Here is a 16340-nt window from a genome sequence, read left to right as displayed (position 1 = left end):
TATTTTTCCTTTTTTTCATTTTTCTTTTATCCTATATATATATTCCACTATATATTGCTGTTTTAAGTCACTTGGACTAGCTCTTTTCTGCGTAAGCTATTCCACCAACTTGAATCTCAGGTCTATTTCACTTTGCTTTACATCTTTGTGGATTGCTTTTATTCAAGTTTCATTTTCTTTTACAATTTTGGGTAATATTTACATGGTTCTGAAGTCAAATTGACAAAACAAGGGGTATTAAGAGAAGTCTGGCTTTTCTATCTTTTTTCCTCCCTTGCATATGGAACCATTCACAAAATTTTTTGTCTTTCTTTGTGTGTCCTTAGGCCATGTTATCAGTGGTTATACACATGCACCTGCATATGTGCGTTCACGTGCACACGTGTGTGTGCGCACACACACACAAACACACACGCATCCTCCCTTCCTAGAGAAACAGAAGCACCCCAGACACACTTTTCTCCGCCTGGCTCTTTTCCACTTACAGTATATCTTGAGATCAGTCTATGGCCATATCTGGAGATTCTGTGTGTATGGCTGTGCAGTGTCTGGGTGTTGGGCCGTGCTTTAGTCAACCAGCCTCCTGCTCTTGGTCACTTGGGTTGTTTCCATTCTGCCTATTATAAACATGTTTCCCTGCATGGCCTTTGCATATCCTTTGCAGTACCTTTAGGCTGGACTCATCCATATAGAAATGCATTTTTATGCTGCTGATTTTCCTGTAGAGAGCCAGAAGACAAACCTGCCAGAGGGGACAGAGGAGAGGCTGACCCCCGTCAATGCTTCCGAGATAGGATCTGACCTCCCGACCCAAGCAGAGGCCCAACCAGAGCAGGAAGGAATTGTTCCTGGCCCAGCCCAAGTGCCCCCTGGCCTCCTGCCGCTGCACACAGAGGCGGAAGCCAAAGCTCCTGGAGCATTCGCTGAGAACCCTGGGACTGGCCTGGAATTGTCTGCAGCATCCAACAGGGTCCGTGAGGCCCCCACCAGCCAGGAAGCTTTACCCAGTACAGACCAAGGATCGTCATTCAGCAGGCCTGACCCGCAGCCCTCAGAGGCAGGCGTGAGGCTCGCTCCAGGGCTGCCAGCCCAAGCCAAGGCAGCTCATGGTGGTGGAGAAACACCTGCCAGGTAAGGGGTGCTCCTCCATGCTGGGCAGGGAGGGAATTAATGGCAGCCCTTCGGCGGGAGCACGACCAAGGGGCTAGCTGCTGGGATAGATCTAGTTCCACTGTCTGCTGCGCCGGCTAGCTTCTTGAGGGCAAGACAGGAGAAGGTGTAGGCACTGCTTTGGGGAATTTAGAGCACTCTTTCTCACCTGGTGCCCGTTCGAATTGCCTGAAAGCAATTTTTAAAATACCAATGCCCAGATTTATTCAGTCTGCAGTGCAACTCACCTACCCTTCCTTCCTTCCTTCTTCCTTCTCTCCCTTCCTCCCTCTCTCTTTCTCTCTGTCTTTTTTTCTACAGGCTCCTTGGGTGATTCCTATATAGAGCAGGGCTGAGAACCACCAGCTCTCAGAGCAGTTATAATAGCTACAAGCTGGGGCTCACGGCACAATCCTAGGAGCTGGCATTGGCCACATGTTTCACAGACATCATCTTGCTGTATTCTCACAACATCCCAGGAGGAAAGTGTGGAAGTGAGGAAATGGGCTGAGAGCACCCAGGGCCATACAGCTAGGGATTCACAAAGTTGAAATCTGAATCCAGGTTTCTGGACTCCAGAATCTGCTCCCAACCACTGTACCACCCTGCCTCCTCAGGTCAGCATATAATTAGGTCCCAAATACTAAGTTGGGGAGAGAAGGATGGGGATTCATAGGGAGGCTGGTATAGGCTGAGTCCATCCAGTAAGGCTTTCAAGACGATTATACCTGGGGTCGTGAAGGTGGGATTGTGCCTTCGGAACACAGCCTCTGGACCAGCGCTCGGCCCTCAGCAGACACAGGGCAGGATAATGAAGAGCCAGAGGCTGCTGTCTGCCAAGATCTCTCTAGTCCTATGTTCCCCAGCCCTGTGGAACAGTGCATTGGGCCCCCAGGGCAGTGCTTCCCTGTCTTAAGAGGGTCTGGTGCCCTCCTGCACCTGCCCCGGGTTGTCCTTATCTGTAACACAGCCCCATCCCTGCTCTAGGCCTGCTGCAGGGAGGGGAGCTGATGTCTGTGTGCTAGGGCGACTGGCAGAAAGGCCCCGATCATTTGTCTGCCTTTGTTCTGGAAGGAAATGAGAGCCTCTGGGAGAGCTTAACCAACTAAAAGGAGGGATTCCTGGTAGGCTTTCCTGGATCCTGGTCAGGGCTGTAAACATGGAATCTAGGGATAGGGGTGGACTTTCCATGAACTTGTTAGGGGCCCCCAAAAGATTCTGCACGAGGGGAAAGTTCTCTATGTTAGTTTTTAGCCGTTCTCTGAATTTCAGGCACACTAGACCTGCCACTGGGCTCAGGAAGTGGAGAGATCACTACCTGCCTGTCCTCAGCTAGCACATGAGTATATTTTGAGAAGATGAGTTTAAAGTCAAGCATCCACTCTGATGGGCTGTGTCTGCCCGTGTCGAGGCTGCTAAGGCCCTAGCAGCAGGTGGAGGAGCACAGTGCTGGAAGTGGTCAGCAGTGCCTGCCCCGGGTGCACCGTGTAGCAGCAGGATGGAAAGCCTTGGGCGCTCGACGGCTTGGGAATGCGTGGCCGTGCGTTGAGGTCATCCCATGCCCTGCTCGGTGTGAAGACCAAGTGGGACAGCAGTGACTCTTGGCTTTATCAGCCGGTCACCTGACCACCTGGATACTCTTCCAGCAACCGGCTTCCTGCAGTTCCCATGGCCCTCAGCAGAGAGGAGGCCCAAGCCAGGCTTGGATGCCACCCTTTGCACCTACCCTGTCATCACCAACCCACACTCACTCCTCCCAAGGGGTGCAGGGCTGCGGGGTGTGTGGCTTCGGCTGCCTCCCGCCCAAGGCTGGCTGTAGACAGGCTTGCACCGAGTCAGGTGCATCCAGGAATAGGTGCTGCTTTCAGAGGACTGGCTGCAGCTCAGGGAGGGGGCCGGGCCCTCAACGGCTGGGGAAAAGCCTCACTTTTTTTTTTTTTTGGTCATCATGGTGAAAAAACACATAAAGTAACATTTACCAACTGAACTGTTTGCAAGTGTACAGTGAAGGAGGGTTGAATATCTTTCATCTTGCAAATCTGAAACTCTGTAACCATCAAACAACTCCCATCTTGCCCATCCCCCAGATCTGGCCACCACCACTGCACTTTCTACCTCTGAATTTGACTACTGTAGGTACTGCATATAAGTGGAATTGTACAAATGGACTCAGGATTTTTCTTTCTTTTCTTTTCTTTTCTTTCTTTTTTTTTTTTTTGTGACTGGCTTATTTCACTTAGCATAATTTCCTTGAGGTTCACCCAGGTGGTAGCATGTAACAGGATTCCCTTCCTCTTTAAGGCTGAATAATGTTTCATTGTATGGATATTATACGTTTTGCTTATCCATTCATCCCTCAATGGACACGTGGGCCGCTTCCACATTTGGTTGTTGTGAACAATGCTGCTATGAACACAGGTGTACAAGTTATCTCTTTGAGACTCTGTTATAAATTCTTCTAGATTTTTTTTTTTAAGAAGTGAAATTGCTGGGTCATAAGGTAGTCCTATTTTTAAATTTTTGAGGAACCATCAGCGGGTTTTACATAGCAGCTGCACCGTCTTGAGCCTCATTTTGGGACCCCTGGGGCTTTCCCCACTTCGTGGCCTCTCAGCACTCCTGTGAGGTATCAACGTCTCTGTTTGACAGAAGAGGGAGCTGATGCTGGCCTTGTCCAAGGTTGTCCAGCAACATGGTCCAGAGCTAAGACCAGAGAGGAGGCTGCTGGGCTCCCTTGTGAGACTCAGTCCATGCCAGACACTCACCCCCACCCCAATACACATAGATGCTAGCAGTAGGGTTGTAAAGAGCAGTCACAGCAGGGGCAACTCTGAGAGGGAGTGTTAAACCCTTGGGGGTAATGGTTCCCAGGGTCAGGTCCTTTCCTCTGAACGTCATTAGGACTCAGAAGGCCTTCCTGACCTCTAGCTGGGGTCCCAAACCCAATGTCGCAACGTCTGGGTAATGAAAATGGATGTGAAGTGGGCCCAGTGGTGTTGCCAGGGTACAGCAGGGTCTGTCAGGAAGGGGAGCTGCTTCTTGGCTATGCAGACATGCCCAACACAGCCAGACCTATTTGTTCAAGAGAAACGAGAAGTCTAGTCTCTACGACAAGTTCCTGATTTTTTAAAAAAAGATTTTATTTATTTACTTATCTGGGAGGGAGAGAGAGAGAGAGAGAGAGTGTGGGGGGGGAGGGGCAGAGGAAGAGGCAGAGTGTGTTTTTTTTTTAATTTAAAAATTTTTTTTATTAACATATAATGTATTATTAGTGGGTACAGGTCTGTGAATCGCCAGGTTTACACACTTCATAGCACATACCTTCCCCAATGTCCATAACCCTCTCCCTACTGCCCTCCCCCCAAGCAGCCCTCAGTTTGTTTTGTGACATTAAGAGTCTCTTATGGTTTGTCTCCCTCCCGATCCCATCTTGTTTCATTTATTCTTTTCCTACCCCCCCAAACCTCCCACGTTGCCTCTCAACTTCCTCATATCAGGGAGATCATATGATAATTGTCTTTCTCTGATTGACTTATTTCGCTAAGCATAATATCCTCTAGTTCCATCCATGTTGTCACAAATGGCAAGATTTCATTTCTTTTGATGGCTGCATAGTATTCCATTGTGTATATATACCACCTCTTCTTTTTCCATTCATCTGTTGATGGACATTTAGGTTCTTTCCATAGTTTGGCTATTGTGGACATTGCTGCTATAAACATTCGGGCGCACGTGCCCCTTCGGATCACTTCATTTGTATCTTTAGGGTAAAGACCTAGTAGTACAATTGCTGGGTCATAGGGTAGCTCTATTTTCAATTTTTTGAGGCACCTCCATGCTGTTTTCCAGAGTGGTTGCACCAGCTTGCATTCCCACCAACAGTGTAGGAGGGTTCCCCTTTCTCTGCATCCTCGCCAGCATCTGTCATTTCCTGACTTGTTAATTTTAGCCATTCTGACTGGTGTGAGGTGGTATCTCATTGTGGTTTTGATTTGTATTTCCCTGATGCCCAGTGATGTGGAGCATTTTTTCATGTGTCTGTTGGCCATCTGAATGTCTTCTTTGCAGAAATGTCTGTTCATGTCCTCTGCCCATTTCTTGATTGGGTTATTTGTTCTTTGTGTGTTGAGTTTGCTAAGTTCTTTATAGATTTTGGATACTAGCCCTTTATCTGATATGTCATTTGCAAATATCTTCTCCCATTCTGTCAGTTGTCTTTTGGTTTTGTTAACTGTTTCCTTTGCCGTGCAAAAGCTTTTGATCTTGATGAAGTCCCAATAGTTCATTTTTGTCCTTGCTTCCCTTGCCTTTGGCGATGTTCCTAGGAAGAAGTTGCTGTAGTTGAGGTTGAAGAGGTGAGGCAGAGTGTTGTAAGCAGACTCCCCACTGACTGGGGAAACCTCACACAGGCCTTGATCCCACAACCCTGAGATAATGACCTGAGTTAAAATCAAGTGTTGGATGTTTAACAACTGAGCCACCCAGGGCCCCCGCTCTTGCCTGATTTTAATAAAATATGTCTGACCTGGGGTTTCCTGTGGGATAGTTGGCTTGGTTCACCCTTTCTTCACTTAACTGAAAGGGAGATTGAGGCCTAGAGAGGGGAGCCCAGGTATCCTGCCTCCAGGCCACAGTCCTCCTGGGGCCAAAGCAGGTTTCTAAGGCCTTCATAGACATCTGGTGCCCACCAGCATCCGTCACAGGTTACTTCAGCCTTCCTTGGCCGCTTATCCCCTGGAATCCTGAGAGCAGAGAGTACCATCTCACTGAATCCAGCCTCTCCCTGGTGTCCTGTCCGGGCAGAGGTAGTCAGGTATTGGGGTCTGCTGGTTCTAAACACAACCTACCTTACTATTATAATTAATGCAAGGACCCTTTTTCCGGATGAGAAACTGAGGCCAATAAGTCATGATCATTGAGTGGCAACAGCAGGCATCTGAACCCAGGTCAGGGGTGACTCGAAAGTCCTTGCTTTTAAGGCCGTGTTTTTTCTCTGCCCCAGGATCTCCATCCATGTACAGGAGACAGATAACCCTGGGGAGATGCTTGTGACACGAGGGGACAGCCTCAGACCCATGCCCCCTGTGGAGGCTCCCACAGCTGCCCATCCAGGTGAGCAGGACCCATCTGGGCCCACGCCCCAGACCCCTGCAACCAAGTCAGAAGAACAGATCTCGAAAGGAGCCAGCAAGATTTCCCCACTGCGGAAACGGAGCAGCCATGAGGGAGTAAAGCCAGAGGAGAAGCAGGGGCCTGGGGCTGAGTCCACCACAGGACCAAGCGGGGCCATGAGGGACAAAGGAAGTGATGCTGGAGCCACAGGCTGGCAGCAGGACAAAGGCATGGGAGCAGGAAATCCTGAGCCCGGGAAGGACTGCACAGCCGGGGGTGCAGGCAGAGCTGAAGCAGGAAGGAGGACGCCCCTTGGAGCTGAAGCTGGGAGTGTGGTTCTGGGTAAGTGAACCCATTGCTGGGTGCCTCAAGGTGAGTGAGTTTGGGTGCCTACTCCTAGGGTGCCTTCCTGCAGCTTCCAGGGAGGTCTGGGAGAGTCCAAGACTTGGAACAGCCTACCAGTACCTGCTGGGGCTGGAGAATAAGGCCTGGCTAGGCAGTGGGCTGAGTTTGGGGTGACTATAACAGTAGGGGAGGAAGGAACCCATGTGGATTTCTCAAAGCCACCAGCCTGACTGAACTCTCCACCATGGGTGGCATTCTGGATTGAGCCAGAGAAGGCTCCTGCTAAAAAAAAAACATCTATTAACTGATGTCAATATTTGCCACCAACTCCCAGTGAGTGAGTTCTCGTCCTGGGGTACAGAAGGGTGTGCAGGGGCTGCTGACCTGCTTTCTGTCCCAGTGGTGGTGGGAGGGATCCTTGTGCTCTTGTGACCCAAGTGTCCTCAACTCCTCCAGCCCTTAGGGCCACACTCTCCTTGGTCGGAGCCCTCATCCCATGTGGTGGCCGGAAGGCTGATTTCCTGTCCTGGGATTTCAGGAAGTCCCCAAGGAAGGGCTGTGTGTTCTGCAGGTCATCCTGGGGCCCCTTGCCACTTCTGGGCTCTGCAGTTGCCCTGTCATAGTGACATCTCCAGCTCCTTCCTCTCCACCTGTATGACTCGGTCCAAGTGTGGACAAAGGCCTCCTTTCATTCCTAAAACACCACTGAAACCAGACGGAGACTTCACAGTCCTTTCTGGGGCTTGGGGTGGTGATAAAGCCAACGTGAACTTGGGTTCTCTGTGTACCAAGCCATGTGCCTTTGTGCCGGTGTTTCCCCTCATGAGCTGGTGGAGGGGGGATAAATGGAAACACAGGGGAGGTCAAGGAACATGCTCAGGGCCACGGAGACAGTGCTGCCCTGTCTGGCTCCAGAACCTATGTGCAAACCTTGTGGCTCTACAGCCCCTCAGAACAGAAGGCCCGTAGTGCACAGCAAAGGAAACTTCAAGGCAAATTCTAGATTTGGAATCTCTGTGGCACACACTCAGCATCCAGGCTCTCTCAGCCTTTCTAGGTCCCAGGAAAACAGCAGCAGCAGGAGCAACAGCCCATACTTGTTACCTTTGTGATCCGGGGCTCAGGGCTTGCTTTTGCAGATACAAAAAGGAAGGAGCAATATTCTCTCGAGGCAAATTCAAGCTTCTACTTTGGGGAGCAAAAACTGCTCTTATTAAGATGAACTAAGAGCAAATAGCCATGTTTTCACAGCAGGGGGTATATGGTTTCAGAGGCAGGAGAGTTGTAGGTGGAACACTCTGAATGAACCATAACGAGCCCAGAGAAACCCAATGCAAGCTGCTGACTGCTCGCCACGGAGTAGCCCAATCCTTAATATGCAAACCCGCTCAAGTCATTGTGTTTGGTGTTCTGTTTTAGTCCTTTACTCTATTTCAGGCAACATTCCTAGGTTCATACTACCTCTGAAGTGCAAGATTTTTCCCAAAAACTTAGACTATTTTTATTTTTCCAAATGCTGGTGTCCTCGGTTTCCCCTCCAGGCCCACCGTCCACTTCCAGCCTGTTGGGTCCATGGTCAAAGGAACGAGACTGATACGAAGCGAAAGTCAAGCAAAGCTTTATTTCGTGCCAAGCATCGAGAATCAAACCGACTGGTCAGGGCCGTCTCTTACAAAGAGGCCACCCTTCCCCACCTCACAGAATAGCTTTTATAGAGCAAAGGCCATGTGGTTGAGCCTGGCTACACACAGGTGACCAATGAGATTACAATTTACCCTAGCCTATCACCTTGGTCAGAATTGGTGCCCAAAAGGCGGGGCCCACTCTCCCTGGTAGCTAGGGACAGTATGCGAGCTCCACTGATTGGATGTCTCCACCTGGCCTGACCTGCCCTTGTATCTGGGCTTTGCAAGTAAGTTCCTCTGGGAGGGGCAGGGTCAATCTAAGTTTACTGCATAAACAACAAAACGGCTCCCTCAGGCTAAGTAGGCCCTTACATTCACCCCTTTTCTTTGGAGATTAGTCAAGTCTTTGACTTTTCAGCCAGTTCTATGTTCTGTTGTAAGGGGTTATATTGAGCATGTAAGACTAACCATTTACAAATGACATTAGGGCGTTTATAATGCAGGGGCCAAAAAGTAACCTTAGGGTTACTAACGTTAGGTAAAAGCACGGTCGGGTGATGAGTTAGCCATTCACCGCTTTGTATAACCTTTTCCATTTTTCCTAATTCCGTTCATCTAATTTCCCACCTATACTTTACAAAAACAGGTAACATAGGAGCAACAATACACAAACAGGTAACAATAGGAGCAACAATAAACTCATAGTCTTTTGAGTCTTAGCTTTAGTCCACGGTCAGCGGGGTCCATCGTCTGCGGCTTCCATCTCTGGGGGGCGTCCTCATCCTTGGCTCTTTTGACTTACACAGCCACCTCCCCCGAAGCTGACCTGCCGTGGGCTACCTCGTGGGCTGTTGGCCCTGTGAGGAGATCAGAGGGCTCCGGGGGAGGGAGGGAGGGAGGGAGAGTGTTTGTTCCTCCAGCTGCCTCCCTGTCACACCACCCTGGCGGGGGTCTGCAGCCTGTGCCTTCAAATACAGTTCCATCATTAAATTCTGCTTGATCACCCTGTTCAAGGGTGCCTTCCGTTTCCTGCTGGCTGCACCGATCCGCCCTGGATCCCCTCTCAACGTCAGAACAGACTGGGTAGAACTTCTCCACCTTGCAAAGAGCACCACTGTAGGTGATGGGAGATTTGGGTTTGACTCCCATCTGTCACTGACTCACTGTGTGCCGTGGGGCCAGTCACCTCACCTCTCTGAAATTCAGCTAGCTCCTCTGCCATATGGGTGACTCCAATGAGGTGATCCTTGAGAAGGGCGAGGGGCTTGTCACTTGACCCAAGCGGGTGGCTGAGTGGGGCAGGCCGCACTTAGAGGCTCACATCCTATTGTCTCCCAAACAGATGACAGCCCAGCCCCACCAGCCCCCTTTGAACACCGGGTGGTGAGTGTCAAGGAGACCTCGACCTCGGCAGGTTACACAGTGTGTCAGCATGATGTCTTGGGAGGGTAGGTGGGCTTCTGCCTTGATGAGGGGCAGGAGCAGGAGGGGTGGGGGCAGAGACACTTGGACACCTGAGCTGGCATGCTGCTGGATGCTTCTCAGGAGGGGTTGGTCGAGAGCCAAGGCCCGGGGTGGGATGGAGCGCAGAGCATGCTAGTGACCGGCTAGCCTACAGAGAGTAGGTGAGTGCAGGGGAGCCCACATGGTATATGGGCATGGGTGGGAGCCATATGCTGGAGATGGTAGGGCTGTCTGGGTGGGTGTGGAGTGAGGGCAGTTGTTTCCTGGGGTATGGCATAGACCACTTACAATAGGGTGAAGAAGATCTTCTCTAGGTTTGAGGATAACCCATATGATGTAGGGGTGATGGTTAAAGTGCCTCCGGGGTACAGGGTGATCCCCATGGTGCTTATGAACAAAGGGCAGGACCAGAAAGCCAGGGATACAGGATGGCTCACCTTGGGCTCTCAGCCTGCCTTACCATCATGTCTCTGCAGGGGCCGGTTTGGCCAGGTCCACAGGTGCACAGAGAAGTCCACAGGGCTCTCGCTGGCAGCCAAGATCATCAAAGTGAAGAGTGCCAAGGACCGGGTGAGGCATCTGCCCTGGGCCAGCTAGTACCTTGGGCCATGTTCAGGGCTCCTATACTTCCTTCTTGGCTCCCTGGCCCCATGCTTCCCCAGACCCCTGAATGCTGATCAGGAACCCTGTCAACTTCCCTGTCTCTTTTCCATGATTCCCACACTCTGCTCAGCACATCACCTCATACCCTGGGCAGCAGGGTCCCTCTGGACTTCCAAGCTTCCTTCTTGGGTCTCAGATTCCTTATCTGTGGAATGGGGGATTGAAGTAAAGTCCCTTCTGTTCTAAGAACTGGTTTGGGTCATGAGTTGGAGACCTGATGTAAGAGCAGAAAAGGAGGAGGTGGGCATGCATGTGTCCTGGGAGGCACAGCTGGCTCATTTTTCTGACCCATTTCTTGGAAACTCCTCTCCTGTCTGACTCTGCAAGGAGGATGTGAAGAATGAGGTCAACATCATGAACCAGCTCAGCCATGTGAACTTGATCCAGCTCTATGATGCCTTTGAGAGCAAGAACAGCTGTACACTTGTCATGGAGTAGTGAGTATCTTGGGAGGTGGAGTAGTGACTTCTCTGTGGGCCAGGACTTCGGACTGGGGCTTGGAGCCATAGTTCTAGGCAAAACTCTCGCTTCCTCTTCCCCTTGCCCTCTCTGGGTTATCTAGGGAATATCGTCACCTCCAATTTGGAGCATGGAGGACAAGCCATTTGCTCTAAACCAGCAGTAAACCTGACTCACTCACTCAGATATATGTCAGTCTGGCCTACAGTTTTCAGTAATTTTGATTTAGGTGTTAACAATTAGAAATTGAAGGGGTGCCTGGGTGGCTCAGTGGGTTAAAGCCTCTGCTTTTGGCTCAGGTCATGATCCCAGGGTCCTGGGATCGAGCCCCGCATCGGGCTCTCTGCTCAGCGGGGAGCCTGCTTCCTCCTCTCTCTCTGCCTGCTTCTCTGCCTACTTATGATCTCTGTCTGTCAAATAAATAAATAAAATCTTTAAAAAAAAAACAATTAGAAATTGGGAAATTTCACATTGAAACCCAGATATCTTGTTTTTTCTTAAAAATGTGAAAGATCTAGTAATGCTAGACCTGTGTTTCCAGCTAGAAAGGGTGTGCTAGAGCTCCTAATGGCTGACCTTTGTAGACAGGGCAACCAGTGTCTCATTTGCCACAGCCCCCCCCCCCCCCGCCCCATTCCCAACTACCCCTGAAGCTGAGGCCAGGGGCTCAGAGGCCATTTATTTTTGTGCTTGTGTTGCTATTTTCCTTCTGGTAAGGTTTGTCACGTCATGTCTCTACCATGAGTGAAAAAACAAAGATAGACTAAGGGGCTGTATTTTATGAAAACTTTTGACTCAGATCTGGTCTTTTTTGCTCATTTTGGTTTCTTGCCATGTAAGTACTAATTGGCTCCTGTAGGCAAATGAGTTTATTACCTGACCTAGAGTATCCAGAGTGAGCCTGGATTATCAACACTGAAGACAATTCCCAGTCTTCCTTTTGGCCCATCAATTCCTTTTTACCTCCTGCGCTCTGAGCTGGGAATAGGCCTAGAACAAAGATCTTCATGAAATACAAGATGGCAGTGGCCTCAGGCTTATCTGGGTTGGCCTCTTTTGACTCTTGGTGATAGGAGCGGACAAGTCCTCTGAGAGCCTTCCTTAGGCCAGTGCTTGCCTCTCTCTTTGTTCTGGCAGTGTGGATGGGGGTGAACTCTTTGACCGGATCACAGAGGAGAAGTACCAGCTGACCGAACTGGATGTGATCTTGTTCACCAAGCAGATCTGCGAGGGGGTGCATTACCTCCATCAACACTACATCCTGCACCTGGACCTCAAGGTCAGGCTCCACCTGGGCTTGTGGTGGTGGTGGTGGTACAGGGGGGAGACAAGGTTCCTGCTCTTCTGTGGCAGAACAGCAAAAAAACAATCTTGAGAAAGAAGAACAAAGTTGAAGGATGCACATTTCCCAATTTCAAAATTTACAGCTAAGCCACAGCAACAAAAACAGTGGGTTATGTGTATGAGGATGAATAGATAGCTCAATTGTATACAACTGAGAGTCCAGAACCAAAACTTTATATTTGTGGCCAATCAATTTTTTGATAACTGTGCCCTGACGATTCAATGAGGAAAGGATAATCTTTTCAATGGACACCATGCTTGTACCCACATGCAAAATAATACACTCATACTCTACACAAAAAAAATGGATTGTGACTTAAATGCAAGACCTAAAATTATAAAATCGTTAGAAGAAAACATAGGAGTAAATCTTTGTGACCTTGTATATTGGGCAGTGATTTCTTAGAAATCACTCAAAAGCAAAAGCTAGAAAAGAAAAATGGATAAATTAGACTTAATCAAAATTAAAAACTTTTGTGCTTCAAGGGATATCATCATGAAAGTGAAATGACAGCCCACAGAATGGGAGAAATATTTCCAAACAATATCTCTGATAAGGGACTTGTATCTATAATATGTAAAGAAATCTTACAACTCAGTAATTGAAAGACAAATTTTAGAATGGGCAAAGGATTTAAATAGACATTTATCCAATAAAGATATACAAATGGACAATAAGTACATGAAAAAATTCACAACATCATTAGTCATTAGAGAAATACAAATCAAAACTACAGTGAGATACTGTTTCACACCCATTAGACTAAGCTAAAATAAAAAATAAAACTGACAGACAATAAGAAGTTTGGCTATGATGTGGAGAAATTGGAACTCTCATACTTTTTTTTTTATTTACTTATTTGAGAGAAAGAGAGAATGAGAGAAAAAGACCATGAGAGGTGAGAGGTCAGAGGGAGAAGCAGACTCCCTGGCAAGGAGGGAGCCCAATGTGGGACTTGATCCCGGGACTCCAGGATCATGACCTGAGCCGAAGGCAGTTGCTTAACCAACTGAGCCACTCAGGCGCCCTGGAACTCTCATACATTGTTTATGAGATTGTAAAGTTGTGCATCCACTTTAGAAAACAGTTTGGCAGTTCCTAAAATGTTAAATGTAGAGTTACCACATGACCTGGTAATTTTACCTCCAGTTATGTGCTCAAGAATATAAAAAACATAAGTCAACACCAAAACTTGCATATAAATGTTCTTAGCAGCATTATGCATAATAGCCCCAAAGTGAAAACAACCTGAATATTCTCTAGCAGATGAACAGATAAACAAATATGGTATATCTGTACAATGGAATATTATTCAGCTCTGAAAAGGAATAAGGGAGGTACTGATACATACTACAATATGGATGAACTTGAAGGACACTGTGCTAAATGAGAGAAGCCAGGTGCAAAAAGGTTGGCATTTGTATGATTCCTTTATATGAAATGTCCAGAACAGGCAAATCCAAAGAGACAGAAAATAGGTTAGTAGTTATAAGATTTAGGGGTGGGAGAGAATGGAGAGTGACTACAGATGGGTATGAGTTGTGTTCTTTTGGAGGAGATAAAAATGTTCTAAAATAAGATAGTGAGGGGCACCTGGGTGGCTCAGTGGGTTAAAGCCTCTGCCTTCGGCTCAGGTCATGGTCTCAGGGTCCTGGGATCGAGCCCCGCATCGAGCTCTCTGCTCAGCAGGGAGCCTGCTTCCTCCCTCTCTCTCTGCCTGCCTCTCTGCCTACTTGTGATCTCTGTCAAATAAATAAAAAAAAAATAAATAAAATAAAATAAGATAGTGATAATCATTACATAACTCTCTGACTACATTAAAACCCATAGAATAGAATAGCACACTTTAAAATGATGAATTTTATGATATCATCATTATTATTTATATTATTATTTATATTTCAATAATGCTGTTATAAAAATTAAGTTCACTTATTTCTTTTTACCTTTTTATTGTGGTTACTAGAAAATTTTGTAAATTATATATGTAGTTCACACATTATGGTTCTATCAGGCAGTGTTGTTCTAGACTTTAAAAAGAAGACATGGAGACTTTAAATTACCGTTCTCCTGCTCCTATCTGAGAACTTGTATGACTTCATTGTACCATAAATAACAATAAAACCTTCTGTTGGGTGAAATAGTACCTGGCATTTGCTTTGAAAGCCGTACGGTGTTTTCATCCATGTTATGTGATTTGATTCTCATACCTTCCCAGGAGGAAGGCAGGAAGTGGTTATCATTCCCATTGTATAGATGGAGACACTGAGGTTTCAGGAAAGAGAAGGGACCCACCTAGGGACACAGACCTAGATAATAGACCCTAGACCTCATGTACTAGGCCTTGGGTTTCCAGGGCTGTTCTACCATAAACCCTCCACATGCACCCACCCCCACCTCATCCAAATTTGTTTTGCACAAGCAGCAAGCATCATTCCATGCTCCCTCTGGGCCTCAGAGCTGATCTGAAGAACTTGAGAGGAGAGGCCTGTCAAGACCACCACCTCCATCCCATGGGTCACAGCTATCACCACAAAATGGGAGATTGACGTTGAGCAGCTCTGATCCCCTTGAACAGACTACTGAAGCTTTGGTCCCCATCCCTGAGATTCTGTGATGTAATTAGTCAGGGTTGGAGCCTAGACCATGGGACTTTTGAGAGTTTGCCTGATCATTCTAATGGGAAGCCGGGGTTTAGAACCGTGACCCCAGACCAGCAGTCTCAAACAAGCAGCCTATGGGTCAAGCCTGCATCACAAAGGTGTTCTACGTAACTCCCGCACATGGACGTATGTTTAAACTTGAGTTGTCAATATTTAAAAGCATGGAATTTTCACATAAAGATATATACTCTGGCTTCTCTTGAGCAACTGGGCCTGCATTCCTGCATGGTGACCAGTGGCTGGAGCTGCTTTACACAGGGCAGAAGTCCCCCAGTTCCCTACAATCCATACCACTCCTTATTGTCTCACGCCAGTCCACTTTGTTTTTGTGATCTACATAATTCCTGTAGGAGCACTGTCCTGACCCATTCATTCTCTTTGAAGCTGGGAATCTGAGGCCTGTTGACGTAAGTGTGGGAGTTACGCACCTTCTTGGCTGCTGATTGAGCTAAGCAGACCTCTCGTTCTTTCCCAGCCGGAAAACATACTGTGTGTCAGTCAGACCGGACATCAAATTAAGATCATTGACTTTGGGCTGGCCAGAAGGTAAGACAGTTATATTTTGGCACTTTGACAAAACTCCTGGGGGACTGCTTGTGGCTCTTTTGGACGTGGTTACCCACAGTTCAGCCGTTTTTTTTTTTTTTTTTTTTTTTAAGTGTGCTAGCATTATTTTTATTTTTTTCATTTTTTAAAATTTTATTTCTTTTCAGTGTTCCAAGATTCGTTGTTTATGCACCACACCCAGTGCTCCATGCAATACATGCCCCCCTTAATGCCCACCACTAGTCTCTCCCATCCCCCCACCCCTTTCCCCTCCAGAACCCTCCGTTTGTTTCTCAGAGTCCACAGTCTCTCATGGTTCGTCTCCCCCTCTGATTTCCCCCAACTCATTTCTCCTCTCCTTCTCCCCATGTCCTCCGTGTTATTCCTTATACTCCACAAGTAAGTGAAACCATATGATAATTGACTCTCTCTGCTTGACTTATTTCACTCAGCATAATCTCTTCCAGTCCCGCCCATGTTGATATAAAAGTTGGGTATTCATCCTCTCTGATTTTTGAGTTTTGGAACTGACACAGAAAGCTCTGTCCCTGACAGGCTGGTAGCCTTTGATTGTGCAGAGATAGGCCTTGTTACTTACCCAGGGGGGTGGGGGTGGCTTCATGCTTCAGACTCTGCTTCTCCTTAAAAGGCTGTGGGATTCATTTTATTTCAATCCCCCTATCTGAGCAGAGAGCGTGTGACAGGTTAAAAGAGGACCACTGCATGGGTGCGGGGGGTGGGGGTGTCAGATCAGTTCTATTCATCCCCCAGACCTGGAGCTAGGATGTGCTGAGCTATATGAGGTATCCAGAACCATCTCTGCCCTCTAGGAAGCGAGTAGTTTAAATAAGAGGATGCATATGTCCCAGTGTAGGGTGGTGTCCAGCTGAGTGGTTCTGGGCCTCTCAAGACTGAGTTAAATCTTGGTAAAATGATGATAAAATGAAATGCCTGCTGACATGGGGCAGT

At 47.8% G+C, this 16340-nt stretch overlaps 1 protein-coding gene across 2 annotated transcripts in view; it reads left to right on the top strand.

Annotated features, from left to right (window-relative positions):
• The window catches only part of LOC111157401 (myosin light chain kinase 3), a 39448-nt gene that overhangs the window by 11411 nt on the left and 11697 nt on the right, over positions 1–16340 (top strand). For both annotated transcript variants that reach the window (XM_022518773.1, XM_022518775.1), the window contains exons 3-9: positions 726–1131; positions 6152–6603; positions 9574–9679; positions 10172–10265; positions 10686–10795; positions 11955–12096; positions 15301–15371. In XM_022518773.1, coding sequence (XP_022374481.1) covers positions 726–1131; positions 6152–6603; positions 9574–9679; positions 10172–10265; positions 10686–10795; positions 11955–12096; positions 15301–15371 — 1381 coding nt within the window. The remainder of the gene's footprint in view (positions 1–725; positions 1132–6151; positions 6604–9573; positions 9680–10171; positions 10266–10685; positions 10796–11954; positions 12097–15300; positions 15372–16340) is intronic.

This window comes from Enhydra lutris, unplaced genomic scaffold (genome assembly GCF_002288905.1).
Source record: "Enhydra lutris kenyoni isolate GAN:26980312 unplaced genomic scaffold, ASM228890v2 scaffoldscaffold54, whole genome shotgun sequence".
In the NCBI taxonomy this organism is placed as follows: domain Eukaryota; kingdom Metazoa; phylum Chordata; class Mammalia; order Carnivora; family Mustelidae; genus Enhydra; species Enhydra lutris.
This window is presented reverse-complemented; position numbering and strand designations above follow the sequence as displayed.